Below are 14,224 nucleotides of genomic sequence, written 5' to 3'. Positions count from 1 at the left end.
TTGAGGGACAGCTTGGATTTAGGAAGGTTTTTTTTGGGGGGTGGGGTTGGTCTTTTTGAGACAAGATTTCCCTGTAGCCCCTGATGGCCTGACACTCTATGTAGACCAGGCTGGCCCCGAACTCCCAATTGCTGGGATTAAAGGTGAGTGCCACCATGCCTGGCCAGATTTAGAAAGTTTTAAGATGATCAGTTCCAAGAGGCTCTGAGGATGGTGGCCATTCTGTGAATTGGGTTTTATTTATTTCGGCAGTGCTAGGGATTGAACCCAGGGCCTTACATATGCTGGGGAAGTGTTCTACTATTGAGCTACATCCCCAGCCAGCCCTTTTGGTGCCCATTTTACATCGAAGCCAAGCTGAATTACAAACTGATGAGCCCCACTGACTTGCCTGCTCACTTGGGCAAAGAAGGCAGTGTGAGCAGAGGTTAGATACCCACTTAGGTGACTCTTCCCTCTGAGGAGTACCCTGGCTGCCCAGCTAGCTCACCTTTGCCCCCCTGCCCTGGATCTAATAGAATGCACTAACTTAAATGCCTTTTCCCTGCAGAGAAACGGGAGAATGTTATGTTTGTGCTGCCTCTACATGGGGGCCACCTGGGCTTCTTTGAGGGCTCCGTGCTGTTCCCTGAGCCCCTGACATGGATGGATAAGCTGGTGGTGGAGTATGCCAATGCCATTTGCCAATGGGAACGGAACAAGTCGCAGTGCTCTGACACGGAGCAAGTGGAGCCTGAGTTAGATTGAGGCCTCCGGACTCCCGGCGCGCTCCAGTGGCCCTCCTCTGGAACCCACGTCCCCTTGAAGGATGTTTCAGGTCTCCCATCTCCCTCAGTGACCTGGATCTGACCTCACACCATCAGCGGGGGCAACCCACCATGCAACCTGTCTCAAGTAGGCAGCTCTCCCTGGGAGCTCCAGGCTATTTTTGTGCTTAGTTACGGGTTTTCTCCATTGCATTGTTAGCCATGATGACAAGTGACAGGATTCTCACCCTCCTGTCCAGTTTCAGCATCTGATTACTTTCAAGCCAATTACATCTAGTTTTCCTATTAAAAAATGTGTCTGAACAGCAGTTTTGCCAATCAAAAGGCCTTTCCCTGAGAACAGTGAAGGATGTATGTTATTTTGTGATGGTTATACTTCCTTGATGGAGCCCCCAAGAGTTCAGCATCACAGACCAATGCTGAAGAAACCACTCAGCTTGGGAGTCTGAAAGCCTGAGGCCTCCCAGACCTGAGCTTCACCTCTGAAACAGGAAATTCTTGAGTTGCAAGACAAGTTTTCTCCCTCGCCATCTTCCAAGATGATTTCCTCGAATCTTGCTGCTGCTGAGAGTCGCGTGGGGCATTTGTTTAAAAATTCAGCCTCCCAGGTCCCTCCCCTAGGAGAGGCTGATTTAGTGGGTCTGGGAAGGGGTCTGGGGATTTTAATTTTTGACAAGTGCCCCAAGGGATTGTCATCACCCAGCAAACTGAGGGAAACACCGAGCTGTAGCTCCTTTAGATAGAAACATCTTGGTGGCTCATTTTATTGACATTCATAGTCTATATAATCTCTTTGCTCCCAGGGGCCTCAAGACCTGTTGTGTGGATGCCCTCATGTGATCTCAGTATGGTGTCCCCAAAAAAAGCCCTGGGCGGGAGTGGACATTTGGACTGAGCCCTGGCTCTGCTTCTCCCCGGCTATATGACCCTGGATAAGTCCCTTTGGACTTGACTCTTTTCCCTTATGAAATGGGGGACTTGGGCCAGGTAAATTGCCGAGATGACCACCAGTTCTGAAGTTCAATGACAAACTCAGTGTACTGAGGTTTGAGAGAACATCCCTCCAGGGAGATCCGGGAGACCCTCTCCCAGGCTGAGCATGCAGATGTCATTTGCAATTCTTTCTCCCTCCCCTACTTCATATAAAGAGATTTGGAGATCTTAAGCACTCACTTGTGATTTTTAGGTTTTTATCTTGGGTCCCTCTAACTCTGGGTTTTGATACCAAACAATTCAAAAGTTGGATCTGAGTTTGAAGAAATATATTTCCAGCTGAACAGGTCACTATTTGAAAAGCAGCTTTGTAATTAAATAACCTCTGTGTGTTGTCTGTTGGATAGATCTTTCCCAATGTCTCCTCAATGGACGTATCACTCTAGGGTTCAAGTACTCCCTTTCTGGAATCCTGTGGCACTTGAATTTCTAAAAATCCTGCACTTTCAAAAATCAGCAGTTGCTATCTGGAACTAAACCGAACAGTGGATGAATTGCCTGGCTGCTGTTAAGCTTTTTCCCCTCTATTTCATCTCCTTTGACTCCAAGACAGACTGGAATATAGTAGTGGTCTGTGTGGCTGTTTAAGGGAGCCACCTAAACACCTGAATGCCAACCCTCAGGGCCACAGATGGAATATAGCTTGGGCATTGGTCCAAGTGACTGTGACAGTAATGTCTGTAAGCTGAAGAAATTGTTTTCTGACAATCACCAGATCATCCCAATAACATCATAAATTGCCATGCTTTCAAAAGACTGAGATGTCTATGGTCTCAACTTTGCTTTGATATAATTTCTCACATAAAATTCTGTCACTGTGCTTCCCCACCCTCAAAGTTTCATTTCTCTGCTGCATTTCTTGTTTATATCCTTTTAGTACACATTGGCACTTTATTATTCATCCCTCAATTTGGAAGCTATAGTCCTTCTCTGTCAATTTTCCCTCCACACAATTGCAGCTATGATCTAGAAGATTCACATAGGTCCCACTACTATGGTCATTCCTCGAGACTTGTTATGAAAATAAGTAAACCAAGCAATAAGGTGTCACCATCCCAGGAAGCAAGGGGCTCCCTTCACTTGCCTGAGGCCACATTTTTCTCTCTACTGACAGAGCAGTGCCCTGGGGACTACCCCCCTTCAGGGGATATGTCAGCCCTGTTGTCACTTTTGGAAGGAGGTGGGAACCTGGCCTGCACAGCAGTCCTGGGGGCCCACAGAGGAGAGGCAGGGCTGGGACACAGCCTTTGTCACCCACACTACCGGAATTCCACCCCCCATGACTGGGGGAGCGGGGCATGTTCCAGCTGAAAGCCCCTTAGTGTATGGCTCTGAATGGCACTGACGTTTCATTTTGGTTCACACAAAATCAACTGAAGCTCTTTATTCAAGTTCAGGTTCTCAGGAATGGAAATGAGAACATGACCGTGGCCGACTTACAGGAAAATTTTTGTTTGATGCTGAATGAGCACAGAGGCACTGAGTGTAGAGATGCCAACTCGCCTGATAAATGAGGGAGCTGCTCTGTATATGGGTCATCCTCTTCTTCCTCTTTCCTTCCTCTGGGCTTCCTTGCTTTTTTTCCCAAAGTCATTACTTTCTGATAATGTTGTGAATTGTCCTCTTGCTATTTAAGGACTTATTTGGACTAAAACAAGGCTAACTTTTTAGAGAATGTTTGAATTTTTGTTTTAAAATCAATGATATAAATTTCATAGATTTAGACAATTCTGTAGCAAGAATAACATTAAAACCAAGGGGGAAAGCATCCATATTTCTCCAGTTGTATTTCCTGCCTCCTAAATAATTTGAAGATTCCTATCAAATTAGGATTACCTATCTTGGAAAAAGTGTCAAGACTGCATTTCTAATGGCAGGGAGTTTCAGACTTGAAGAAATCCCTTTCTTTCCTTTAGTGACTTTGCACCACTGATCTCAGAGCAGAATGAAGATGGAAAGTTTATTGTACTATATTCTTTTAACTTCTGCGGCATTTTATACTTGTAGAGAACCTTAGGATCTACTAAAGTATGCCTGAAAGGGCAGTAGTCCTTTATTCTCATGGTGTTATGGAACCAGGGTCTGGAAGGCCTGTCTTCTCATCCCCACTTGCTCTGAATCATATTGAACACATGGGCAAGTCATTTCACCTCTCCAAGCCTCTTACCTCATCCTACGTCTAAGACTACTTCAACCACTCATGTATCTATCATTTGTTCAGCCACTGCTAATTATTTGTCTGAACTTGGCCTCTAAGGCCCTTGCAGGTAGAAACAGGAGGGTCACGGCCCCTAGGCTCATCTCAAGAGGACTTGGGGACAGGGAGTTTGTACATACAGCTTTTTCTAGTTAGGACCTTGGATAGCATCCAAAGACAACGTCTTTGGCCTCTTACTTGTCTCCACTGCTATAACAAGTTTTTTTGCTATTGTCAGAGTGGTCTTGTAACTGTGGCATCTAAGAGCCATTGGGATAAAGATAGTATCTCCAGCATTTAGTGTGACCAGGCAGAGCATGGAGAATTGCTAGGGCAGAAATCCATCCTGCTCAGGTTCTCACTCTAAATCCAGTCTCCACTCAGATGAACTTGCTGGGTAGTTGAGCTTTTTATGGCTGGCATCTGAATGAATGCTCTCTTTGTAACTAGATGACTTGAGGTAGATTTTGCCAGCTCCAGGGTAATAGTACATGTGTTCTTGTTTGTGTTTGCTGGGGAAGCAGGTGTCAGAGATGTGAGAGGCTTTTCTTTTCTTATGGCCCTGATCCTAACTTAGAGTGACAAGTTTTTTTTAAAAGCATGTGGAGTTGAAGGACCTCATGGGTTTTTCCTTTAGGCACACAGGAGAGGTCTTAGGAAGCATTTCACTTTAGTGTTCTGTCACAGTATCATCTGAAATTGTTTTCCTTACCCAGAAAGCCTTAACTTGCCTCTAGAAAACCCCCTGGTATGACAGCATTATGGCATAGGAATTCAAATTCTTCTGTTATAAATGTTTGAAGCAAAGCCACAGCAATACCAGAGAATTTCATCAGGTGGCCTGGAGGCTTCTTATGATGTCATGTCCACATTTTCATCCCCAACAACATGAATAATCTGGAACATCTCCAGCACCTGTCTCCCTACCTGTCTTCTTGGCCTTACTTTCTTTCAAAGTCAGTTTGGATCACTCGCAGCCTGCCTGGGGCATTTAGCAATTGAGGGCCAGGTTTTCTCCCACCTCTGTTATCTAAGCAAAAGCCAATAACCCTACTTTGTAAACTAGAATTGCTTTTTCTAAACTATATTTACAGCTGAAAACATGAGAACCGACCCCTACTGGCAGAGGGAACCGGGATGCCATCCAGAGCAAAGGCTGCTCCTCTGACCTGTAGCTACTGCTGCTGCCACCAGGTGCTGCAGCCCAGCATCCTCCTTAGTGACCCTTAGAAATAGGCCACAGAGTCCAACTTGCCAGTCATCCTTAGATGCCTAGAATATAGACAGCTGCTCCCTTTGGAAGAATCTGTCCACCACGTTTTCTGATCTGTTTCTTCTTAGCATGTATGAGGGTAGGTTTTTCATGTGTACCTAATAAGTAAGCTGAAGTTCATTTTGAACTGGAGGATTAAGTCTGACATCCTGAGTTTCATGAAATTCTCAGCTTTTAACTAGATTCCTGTCAATTAGTAATAAAAGCCTTAACCTTCCTTCTCCCCATTCTGGTCCCCCATTCACCAGGAAATCCCATATTGCCATAAACCAGGGACAGTCCACTTCTAGCACTTGCAGAAATGCCCCTAGTTTCAATGGGCGTTCTCCTTCCATACCACACACATGCAGTGGCTAATAGTTTCCTAAAATAATTGCCAACCCCCTTAGTCCCCAGCACCAACCACTGTGCTCCTGGGCCACTCACATGAGGGAACCCCACTCCTGCCCATAAGAGCTAGGTTCACTCTAGTCTTCATTTTGGCCTCTTTAGTTTTCCTAAAGCACAAGCCTTCATAGAATCCTGTCTGCTCTCCACATCCATTCCAGATGATCTGGGTCTCTCCCGCTGCCTCAGGAAGACCTTCACTGTACCTGAGCTTTCAACTTCTTTCTGCCACTGCAGCTGCCTTAGTGACACCAGGGCTGGCATGGAGGAGGGGGCCAGTTTGCCACCCTCCTTTTCCTTGTTAGATTCCAACTAACCACAGTCTTATGTTGGCAGATCTGCTTCCAGATTGATTTTTGAGAACCATCACTTTCACATTCCTGATTCTAGTTTGTTTTCATTTTGTTCTCTTTGGGTTCATGAAACTTCAAATGCTGCCATGGAAATACTGTATTTTTGAGTTTGTGCTCTGAAAGCCTCTGTGCTGCCAAGTAGAGGGAAATACAGAATCCTCTGGCACCAAGGTGTTTCAGATTTGCAACTAGCAATGCAATTTTTTCTAAATATGAGGATAGTTACCTTTATTAAGAAATTATACTAAACAATGGTGTCCTTGATTACTTTATGTTCTCACATTACTTTTGATTCTACTTTGATTCTGTGTGGTGGTGATCAAAGGTCATTACAAACAAAAACTGTAATTTTGTTATCTTTGATTCAATGGAATTTCTTTACTTAAAAAAAAATAAAGACTGAAAATGTAGGGTGCTTGCTTGTGTTGTTTCTCTAAGGCTTTTCTACATAAAAGGGTGTATCTGGGACTTGCTGGCCAAAATGGGAAAGCTCCAGGTTCAATAGAGACCCTGTCTTAAAAATTACAGTGGAGAGCAGTAGAGGAAGATACCTGATGTTGACCTCTGGCCTTCACATGAGTGCACACTACACACACACACGAAGGGTTCATCCTGTGTTTGCATCAGAGCATAGAGCTTAGTAGAAATGTGCAGAACACCCGTTTCCCATTATGAATAATGTTAAACCAGCCCTGCAAATCAGACATGACCAGCTCATACATGCCCAACACAAGCCCGTCCTCTCTAGGCAAGCAAGAAAAGAATCTGAAATAAGTGAGGTAGCAGCATCTTTTAATGCACACTTCCTAAAGCGAAGACCATAAATAGAATGCGAGGCAAAGTGGAAATGGTGCTTGCCCTTTGTAGCTTGTATACTTTTTCAGTAATGTTTGAAAAGGGCTGCAGAGATGGCTCAGTGGTTAAGAACACTGGCTGCCCTTGCAGAGGACCCAGGTTCAAATCCCAGCACCCACATGGCAGATAACTGTAGCTCCAGTTCCAGGGCATCCAATGCCCTCTTCTGGCTTTCATGGGCATTGCATGCACAGGTGCACTTAATACATGCAAGCAAAACACGCATACAGAGAAAAATAAAATGAACTTTTAAAAAGTTTGAGATTTAAAAAAAAAACCTTTGAGGGGCTGGAGAGATGGCTCAGCGGTTAAGAGCACCCATTGCTCTTGCAGAGGACCCAGGTTTGATCCCCAGCACCCACATGGTGGCCTTAACTTACAAGGGAATCTGAAGCCCTCTTCTGAACTCCAAGGTATTGCATGACATGGGTGCACTCACATACGTGCAGGCAATACACTCATACACATAAAAAAATAAAAACAAAATTTTTGAAAATCTTTGAATAAAGCAGGTGACTGTCACTTATGTCAAGGTTATATTAGGTTGGTTGCATGGCCTAGTCCATCCTTCCTTGTTTTGTTTTGTCTTGTTTTCTTGACACAGGGTCTCATGTAGCCCAGGTTTGCCTCAGAGTCACCATGTAGCCCTCAACTCCTTAACTCCTCAACTGCCTCTGCCCCCAAGTGCTGGGCTCATAGATATGTGCCACCACACCCAGCTTAGTGGCAGTGTTTTCTCTCCTTTGGATCTAAATCCAACTGAAGGGTCTTTTAGGACCAAACACTTGCTCAGCGGGAAGAGCTGAACCACTTCCAAGAGCCCTGCACTCAGAGCCCTCCTCCCTCCAATTACATGCAAAACCTTTGTCAAGCTAAGCAAGGTGGGGAGTGTTGGTTTGGGAAGGTGTGAACTAACAAGACCTAAGAATGCCCAACATTCAAATTTAAAATTCTCATTTCCTGTCACCTGCAAAACAGCCACACTATTTTGATCTAAGAAAGCCAGCTTGTAAAGAATCTTACCTACAGGGTTCTTGGTGGTAGAGCGCTTGCTCAGCAAGGACAAGGCTCTGATCTCAGTCCCCAGCACCAAAAAAAAAAATTAAGAAGTATTAAAAAAACAAAAAGGCGGGGAGGGATTTCAGATCCAGGATGTTAGAGTCAGTACCAGCAGCACAGCATTTACCACACCTCTGCTGGGCAACCCTGTGGCATTAGTGCTCAGCACAAATTAATGCATTTTTCATTATACCTTTCACAAACAGGCTCCTCAGCCCTGGTCCTGTTGTCAGGAGAGACAGATGGTGGCCCTTTGTACCTGTATTACAAAGATGCATTTGTATTCTATATTGTAGAAAGGAAGCTGCATATGCATGTTATTAATAGCTTAACACTTATGAACTGTTAACAGTTTGTTCTGTGTTAGCCATGCATACACACATCTCGATGCCCCTGTGGAAGTACAAGGTTGATGCCAAAAAACACTAACTAGACTCAGTGTTCCAAGAAGTGCCTAAGCTTCAGATATTCAGAGAATGAAGGGAGGGTGCAAGGGAAAGACACAGACATTAAAAAAAAAAAAAAAAAAAAATCTCAGAAATGTGCTGACACCTCACAGAGGGGCACGGTTGAACTCTGAAATACCTACTTTGTTCCACCCCCAATTTTCACAAAGCCTGCTGGCTAGAAATGAGATATAAGGTAAGTGTTTTAAAGACATTAAATCTGACACATGTGCAGCCCTCTACAATCAATCAATCAATAGACATTAAGTCTGCTGCCTTGTCAGAGCACCAGCTCTCTGAATAAAGCACAACTTAAAGATTCTTCTTTCTCCTCATTAACCTTTGTGGTCACAGGCAGCACACCCTCCCACATTCTGCTTATCTTAAAGGGACCGCTTTCACATGATGAGGACCCAATGTCTAATTGGATGGCTCTCCATATAGTAGCCTCCCCAACACCTCCATTTCTCTCTGGAATGTCCCTAGAGCAACTCACAGAAAGCCCCCCACTGTTTTGAGTGCTTCAAAGACATTACAGACAGTTGAACTGCCAAACCTCTTCCCAGAGAAGACAAAACCGTCTTGTGGCTCTGTGTCACCCAGAACTTCTTTCTCATCTTAGAGTTGAAATTACCCAGCAACCCTACCAAACATTCATCAGTTTCCTCTTAAAGTTATTTCTTCCTTAGGGGCTGGAGAGATGGTTTGTCAGTTAAGAGCACTGACTGCTCTTGCAGAGGACTAGGGTTTGGTTCCCAGCACTCAACATGGCAGCTAATAGCCATGTGCCAGGAGATCCAACAGCACCTTCTGACCCCTAGAGGCATTGTAGGCAGGTGATACACTTACATACAGGCAAAACACTCATTCACATAAAAATTTTAAAAAATTTATTTCCTCCTTTATCTTATGTTTGGGAAATTTTTCTGGCATAAATGAATTTTCACACCATTGTTCCTCTTCCCATTCCTATCTGTGTCTCACCCACTCCAAGAAATAAGGCCAACATTAAAGCAAAGCATGTGTAGTAACAGAATCAAAGGGACTCAGAAGCAGGGTCCCATATTAGCCACTGCCTAGCCTTTGATTTTTTTAAAACATTTATTATTTTATGTGTATGAGTGTTTTGCCTGGATGTATATAAGTGCATCACATGCATGCAGTACCCATGGAAGCCAGAAGAGGATGTCTGTCCCTTGGAACTGGAGTTACAGATGGTTGTTAGCCACCATGTGGGTGTTGAGATTCAAACCCTGGTCCTCTGCAAGACAGCAAGTACCTTTAACCACTGAGCCAGCTCTCCTGATGCCATTTTTTTTTTTTTTTGGTCTTTTTGAGATAGACTTTCCCTGTAGCCCCAGCTGCTTGCTATGTAGACCAGGCTGGCCTTGAACTCACAGAGATCTGCCTGCCTCTGCCTCCTGAGTGCTGGGATTAAAGGCACCTACCACCTCACCTGATAGATTTTAATTGTTAAAAAATATTTTCACCAGGCATGGTGGCGCACGCCTTTAATCCCAGCACTCGAGAGGTAGAGACAGGCAGATTTCTGTGAGTTCAAGGCCAGCCTGGTCTACATAGTGAGTTCCAGGACAGCTGGGGCTACAGGGAGACCCTGTCTCAAAAAGGCCAAAAAAAAAAAAAAAGATTGATTTTTTTTGAGAAAGGATCTCACTATGTAGTTCTGACTGGCTTGGAACTCTCTATGCAGACAAAGCTGACCTCACAGAGATCCACCTTCCTCTGCCTCCCCAATGCTAGTAAAAGTGCGTACCACCACATCCACCTTTTTATTGATTCTTTGAAATTTTCATACATATAATATGGTTTTGACCATATTCATTTTAACTTTTAATAAGAATAAAAATTCTGGAGCTGGAGAGATAGCTCAGCAGTTAAGAGCACTGGCTGCTCTTGCAGGGGATTCAGGTTCAAATCCCAGCACCCACATAGCAGCTAACAACCGTCCATAACTCCATTTCCAGGGGATCCAATGCCCTCTTCTGACCTCCTAGGGCATTGCATGATACAGGTGTACTTACATATATGCAGGCAATATGCTCAGACATAAAATTTTTTAAATCTTTTAAAATATGTATTTATTTTTAATGTGGGTAAGTGTATTGTCTGCATGTATGTAAGTGCACCTGTGTCATGCAAAGCCCATGGAAGTCAGAAGAGGGCATTGGATCCCCTGGAACAGGAGTTATGGATGGTTGTTAGCACCATGTGGGTGCTGGAAATCAAACCCTAGTCCTTTGCAAGAGCAATCAGTGCTCATAACTGCTGAGTCATCTCTCCAACCCTAAAATATCTTTTTAAAAAAATTTCTTAGGCTTGGCAAGGTGGCACATGGCTTTAATTGCATCATTCAGGAAACTCAAACAGGAGGATTGCTGTGAGGCCAGTTTGGGATACATAAAAACCCTTTAATTAATGAATGAAAAAGCTTTTGAGATGCTCAAGTAATATTTTTCACACACAGGGCATAAGTAGTGCAAATTTGAGTCACTGGGGAGCTTAGAAATAAGCTGATGCCCATATGGTATGCCAGACGAAGTACATCAGAACCTCTGTGGGACTGGGAATGTAGCTCAGTTGGTAGAGTATGGCTTGCATGAAGCCATGGGTTGGATCTCCAGCACTGCATAAACCTGGCATGGTGGCACAATGGCCTATAGTCCCAGTGCTCGGGAGATAAAGACAGAAGGGTCCGAAGTTTAAAGTCATCTTCAGCTACATGTCAGTTTTGAGGCCAGCCTGGGCTACATGAGACCCTGTGTAACATATCTAACTGGGATGGGGCTAGGGCCAAATCAAAGTAACTTCTTTAAAGCTCCCTAGCCAGAGGCTACCAGTGGGCATAGTTCAAAAGCCACTGCATTGGAAGTTTTGATGATTTCTTGAATGCACAATCCCCTGAGAGTCTTGTTTAAAATGCAAGTTCTGATTCAGTAGGTGTGAGAGGAGCCTTATGTTCTGCAATCCTGGTAGGCCTCCCAAACAAGGCAATGCTACCTTCCTGGGAGTACCCCTTGCATGGAGATCCTGCAAGATTCAGGGGATCCTTCAAGCTTCCAGATCCAACTGTACTGAGTTTCCTAGCATCAGGGCTGTGTTCCCCCCTCACACCAGAAGTGGGAGCAGAAAAGGTCCAATGCACTCCTTAGGTAAATCTCTCTCTCTTCTTCTGGCTGGCTTGACATAAGACAAAGGCACACACTTCTTCCAGGAGCCTTTGTCATACCACGAGGCAACACTGGCCTACTCCAGAGTCACCAGGTGAGCTCAAGGCTCCAAGCAGTGGCCAGCCCCATGGAGAGGTTCTTCAAAGCTAGGACCATCTCTCCACTCACATTTGGATGAATGGCCACTAGAATCTACCGTCCCCAATTTTTGAAGGGCCACAAGAGGATGGCAGAAATGCACAGCTCTAACCTTCCAGCTCATATCCTGCTCCACTCAGTGTGGGGTCTTGTGCTAGATGTCTCCGAAGCTATTATAGGGACCAAATGGTTGCCATAAACTCAGGCTTCTTTGTTCCCCTTCCTGTGACTTTCAAAAAAAATTTTTTTTGTTCTTCTTCTATCTCATTAGTGCAAGAGGAAGGATACAACAAGAATTGCAGATAGAGAGGCCCTCGGATTTTACAGGGCTAACTGAGTTACGTCTAAACTAAACTCAGATTCTTAGTCTCCCCCATTCTCCCAATGGCAGCAGGCTGTGCCAAGACAAGGCCAGCAAGGGGCAGTGCAAATACACAGCAGGCGCACAGGGTCCCAACCCTATGGTTTCTTCCTCAAATGCCACCTGGTTTTCTTGTGAGATGATCCCTGAGTTTAGGTCCTTGCCTTGATGATTTTAAGGTGATCCCAGCAACCTGTTGGGGCTTGTGTAGGAGCTAGGGTTGCCCCCAAGAGCCTTCTAGCCAGCATCTATCTACAGTTTTCTCCTATCTTGACCTCATTTATAAATGTAGAGCTGCCACGAACCAAGAGGCCTAGGCTGCATCTAGGAGGGCTCTGGGCAATTAGAGATCCAGGGCAAAGACAGGAATTAACTAACAGGATCAGCAACTGTTCTCTCAAGTTTATAATATAAGGCTGGTAAAATAATTAGAAGTATATCTTAGAACAAAAAATACTTATTCCTCAGGGCTAGGGCAATGGCTCCATGGATAAAGGGTTTGCTGTGCAAGCATGAGGACCTGAGTTGGAATCTCTAGCACCCATATAAAAACACATATGTAAGCCCAATCCTGGGGAAGCAGGAACAGGTAAGAGGCTCGCTGGCCAACCAGTCTAGCTAAGACAGTAAGCTCCAGTTTCAGTGAGAGACCCTGTCTCCAAAAAATAAGGTGGCGAGCAGTAGAGGAAGACACTCAACATCAACCTCTGGTCTCCATACACACATGCATGGGCAAGTGCACATACATACATACATACATACATGTAATAAGAAAATAAAAAATAAAGTCTAACTCAGTTAAATCCTTGGCCCCTTACAATTACCAAGGTTCCTTACCAAGGTTCCATGTAAGATTTGGTTTGAAAAATGGGAGCTTCAACTTTTAAAAAGTAGCTAAGAGAGACAACTGTAACTCTAGTTCCAGGGGAGCCAATGCCCTCTCATGACCTCCTTGGGCATTGCATAACACAGGTGCACTTACATACATGCAGGCAATACACTCATACACATAAAATAAAAATAAAAAAATAAAAATATTTAAACCAATGCAGATGGTTCAACAGGTAAAGGCACTTGCCACAGAGCCTGACAATCTAAGTTTGATCCTCAGGACACACATGTTGGAAGGAGAGAATCAACTCCCACAAGTTGTCCTCTGACTTCCACATATAGACTGCACCACAACACACACAGACACACACAAAATAAAATATAATTTAAATTTTTTAAAGAAAGAAATTAGGGCTAGAGAGATGGCTCAGCGGTTAAGAACACTGGTTGTTCTTGCAGAAGACCCGGGTTCGAATCCTAGCACCCACATGGCAGCTAACAACTCTCTAACTCCAGTCCCAGGGGATCTGACAGCCTCTTCTGACCTCTGAGGGCATTGCCCAACACGGGTGCACTTACCTACATGCAGGCAATACATGCATACACACAAAATAAGAATAAATTTATTATTTATTGCCTGCATGTAGGTAAGTGCACCCATGCCGTGCAAGGCCGCAGAAGTCAGAAGAGGGCTTTGGATTTCCCTGGAACTGGAGTTAAGGATGGTTCGTAGCTGCCATGTGGGTGCTGGGAATCAAACCCAGGTCTCTGCAAGAGCAGTCAGCACTCTTAACCACTGAGTCATCTCTCCAGCCCCCCAAAAAGAAAGAAATTAATGCATACAAGCCAAGTGTAGTAGTACATGCCTGTAATCGCAGCTCTTAGGAGGCTGAGGCAGGAGGGTTGCCATGAGTACAAGGCCAGCCTGAGAGTGAGACCCTGTTTCAAAAGAAAAAAAGAAAAAGAAACAAAGAGACAAAGAGAAAGGAGAGAAAGATGCATACACATATATGTTTGCATTCACATACACACATATATTTGCATAGTCTCATAGGAAATCAAGAAGGAAAATGTGGATCAGAGAAATTTTAGAAAGTCTGTAAACAGATGGATTATTGGATTGACCTCATCATTCAGGAAACAGTTGGAAGGTCCACAAAAGATTTACAGCACCAGGAATGTTTCATATATACAAGAAAGCAGTGATCCACAGACAAGAATAGATTAACTCTTACTTTGGTGCTATCCCAGTACATCAACCAGATCAGTCAACCCTCACCTCCATCCACCATCACTAGCCAGACAACAGGCATGAGTGCATGATACCAGCTAAGCAAATAAGAGTAATGATTTGTAACACTATCAATCAATGCCTG

At 44.3% G+C, this 14,224-nt stretch overlaps 1 protein-coding gene across 2 annotated transcripts in view; it reads left to right on the top strand.

Annotated features, from left to right (window-relative positions):
* Abhd2 (abhydrolase domain containing 2) overlaps positions 1-6,380 on the top strand; it is a 115,320-nt gene extending 108,940 nt beyond the window's left edge. For both annotated transcript variants that reach the window (XM_008852837.3, XM_008852836.3), the window contains one exon: positions 551-6,380. In XM_008852837.3, the coding sequence (XP_008851059.1) occupies positions 551-747 (197 nt within the window). In that variant the 3' untranslated portion in view covers positions 748-6,380. The remainder of the gene's footprint in view (positions 1-550) is intronic.
* Positions 6,381-14,224: the final 7,844 nt, after the last annotated feature.

The sequence above is a fragment of the Nannospalax galili genome, unplaced genomic scaffold, assembly GCF_000622305.1.
Source record: "Nannospalax galili isolate Female #2095 unplaced genomic scaffold, S.galili_v1.0 scaffold185, whole genome shotgun sequence".
NCBI lineage: Eukaryota > Metazoa > Chordata > Mammalia > Rodentia > Spalacidae > Nannospalax > Nannospalax galili.
The sequence above is the reverse complement of the archived record's forward strand: the minus strand, read 5'-3'. Positions and strand labels throughout refer to the sequence as shown.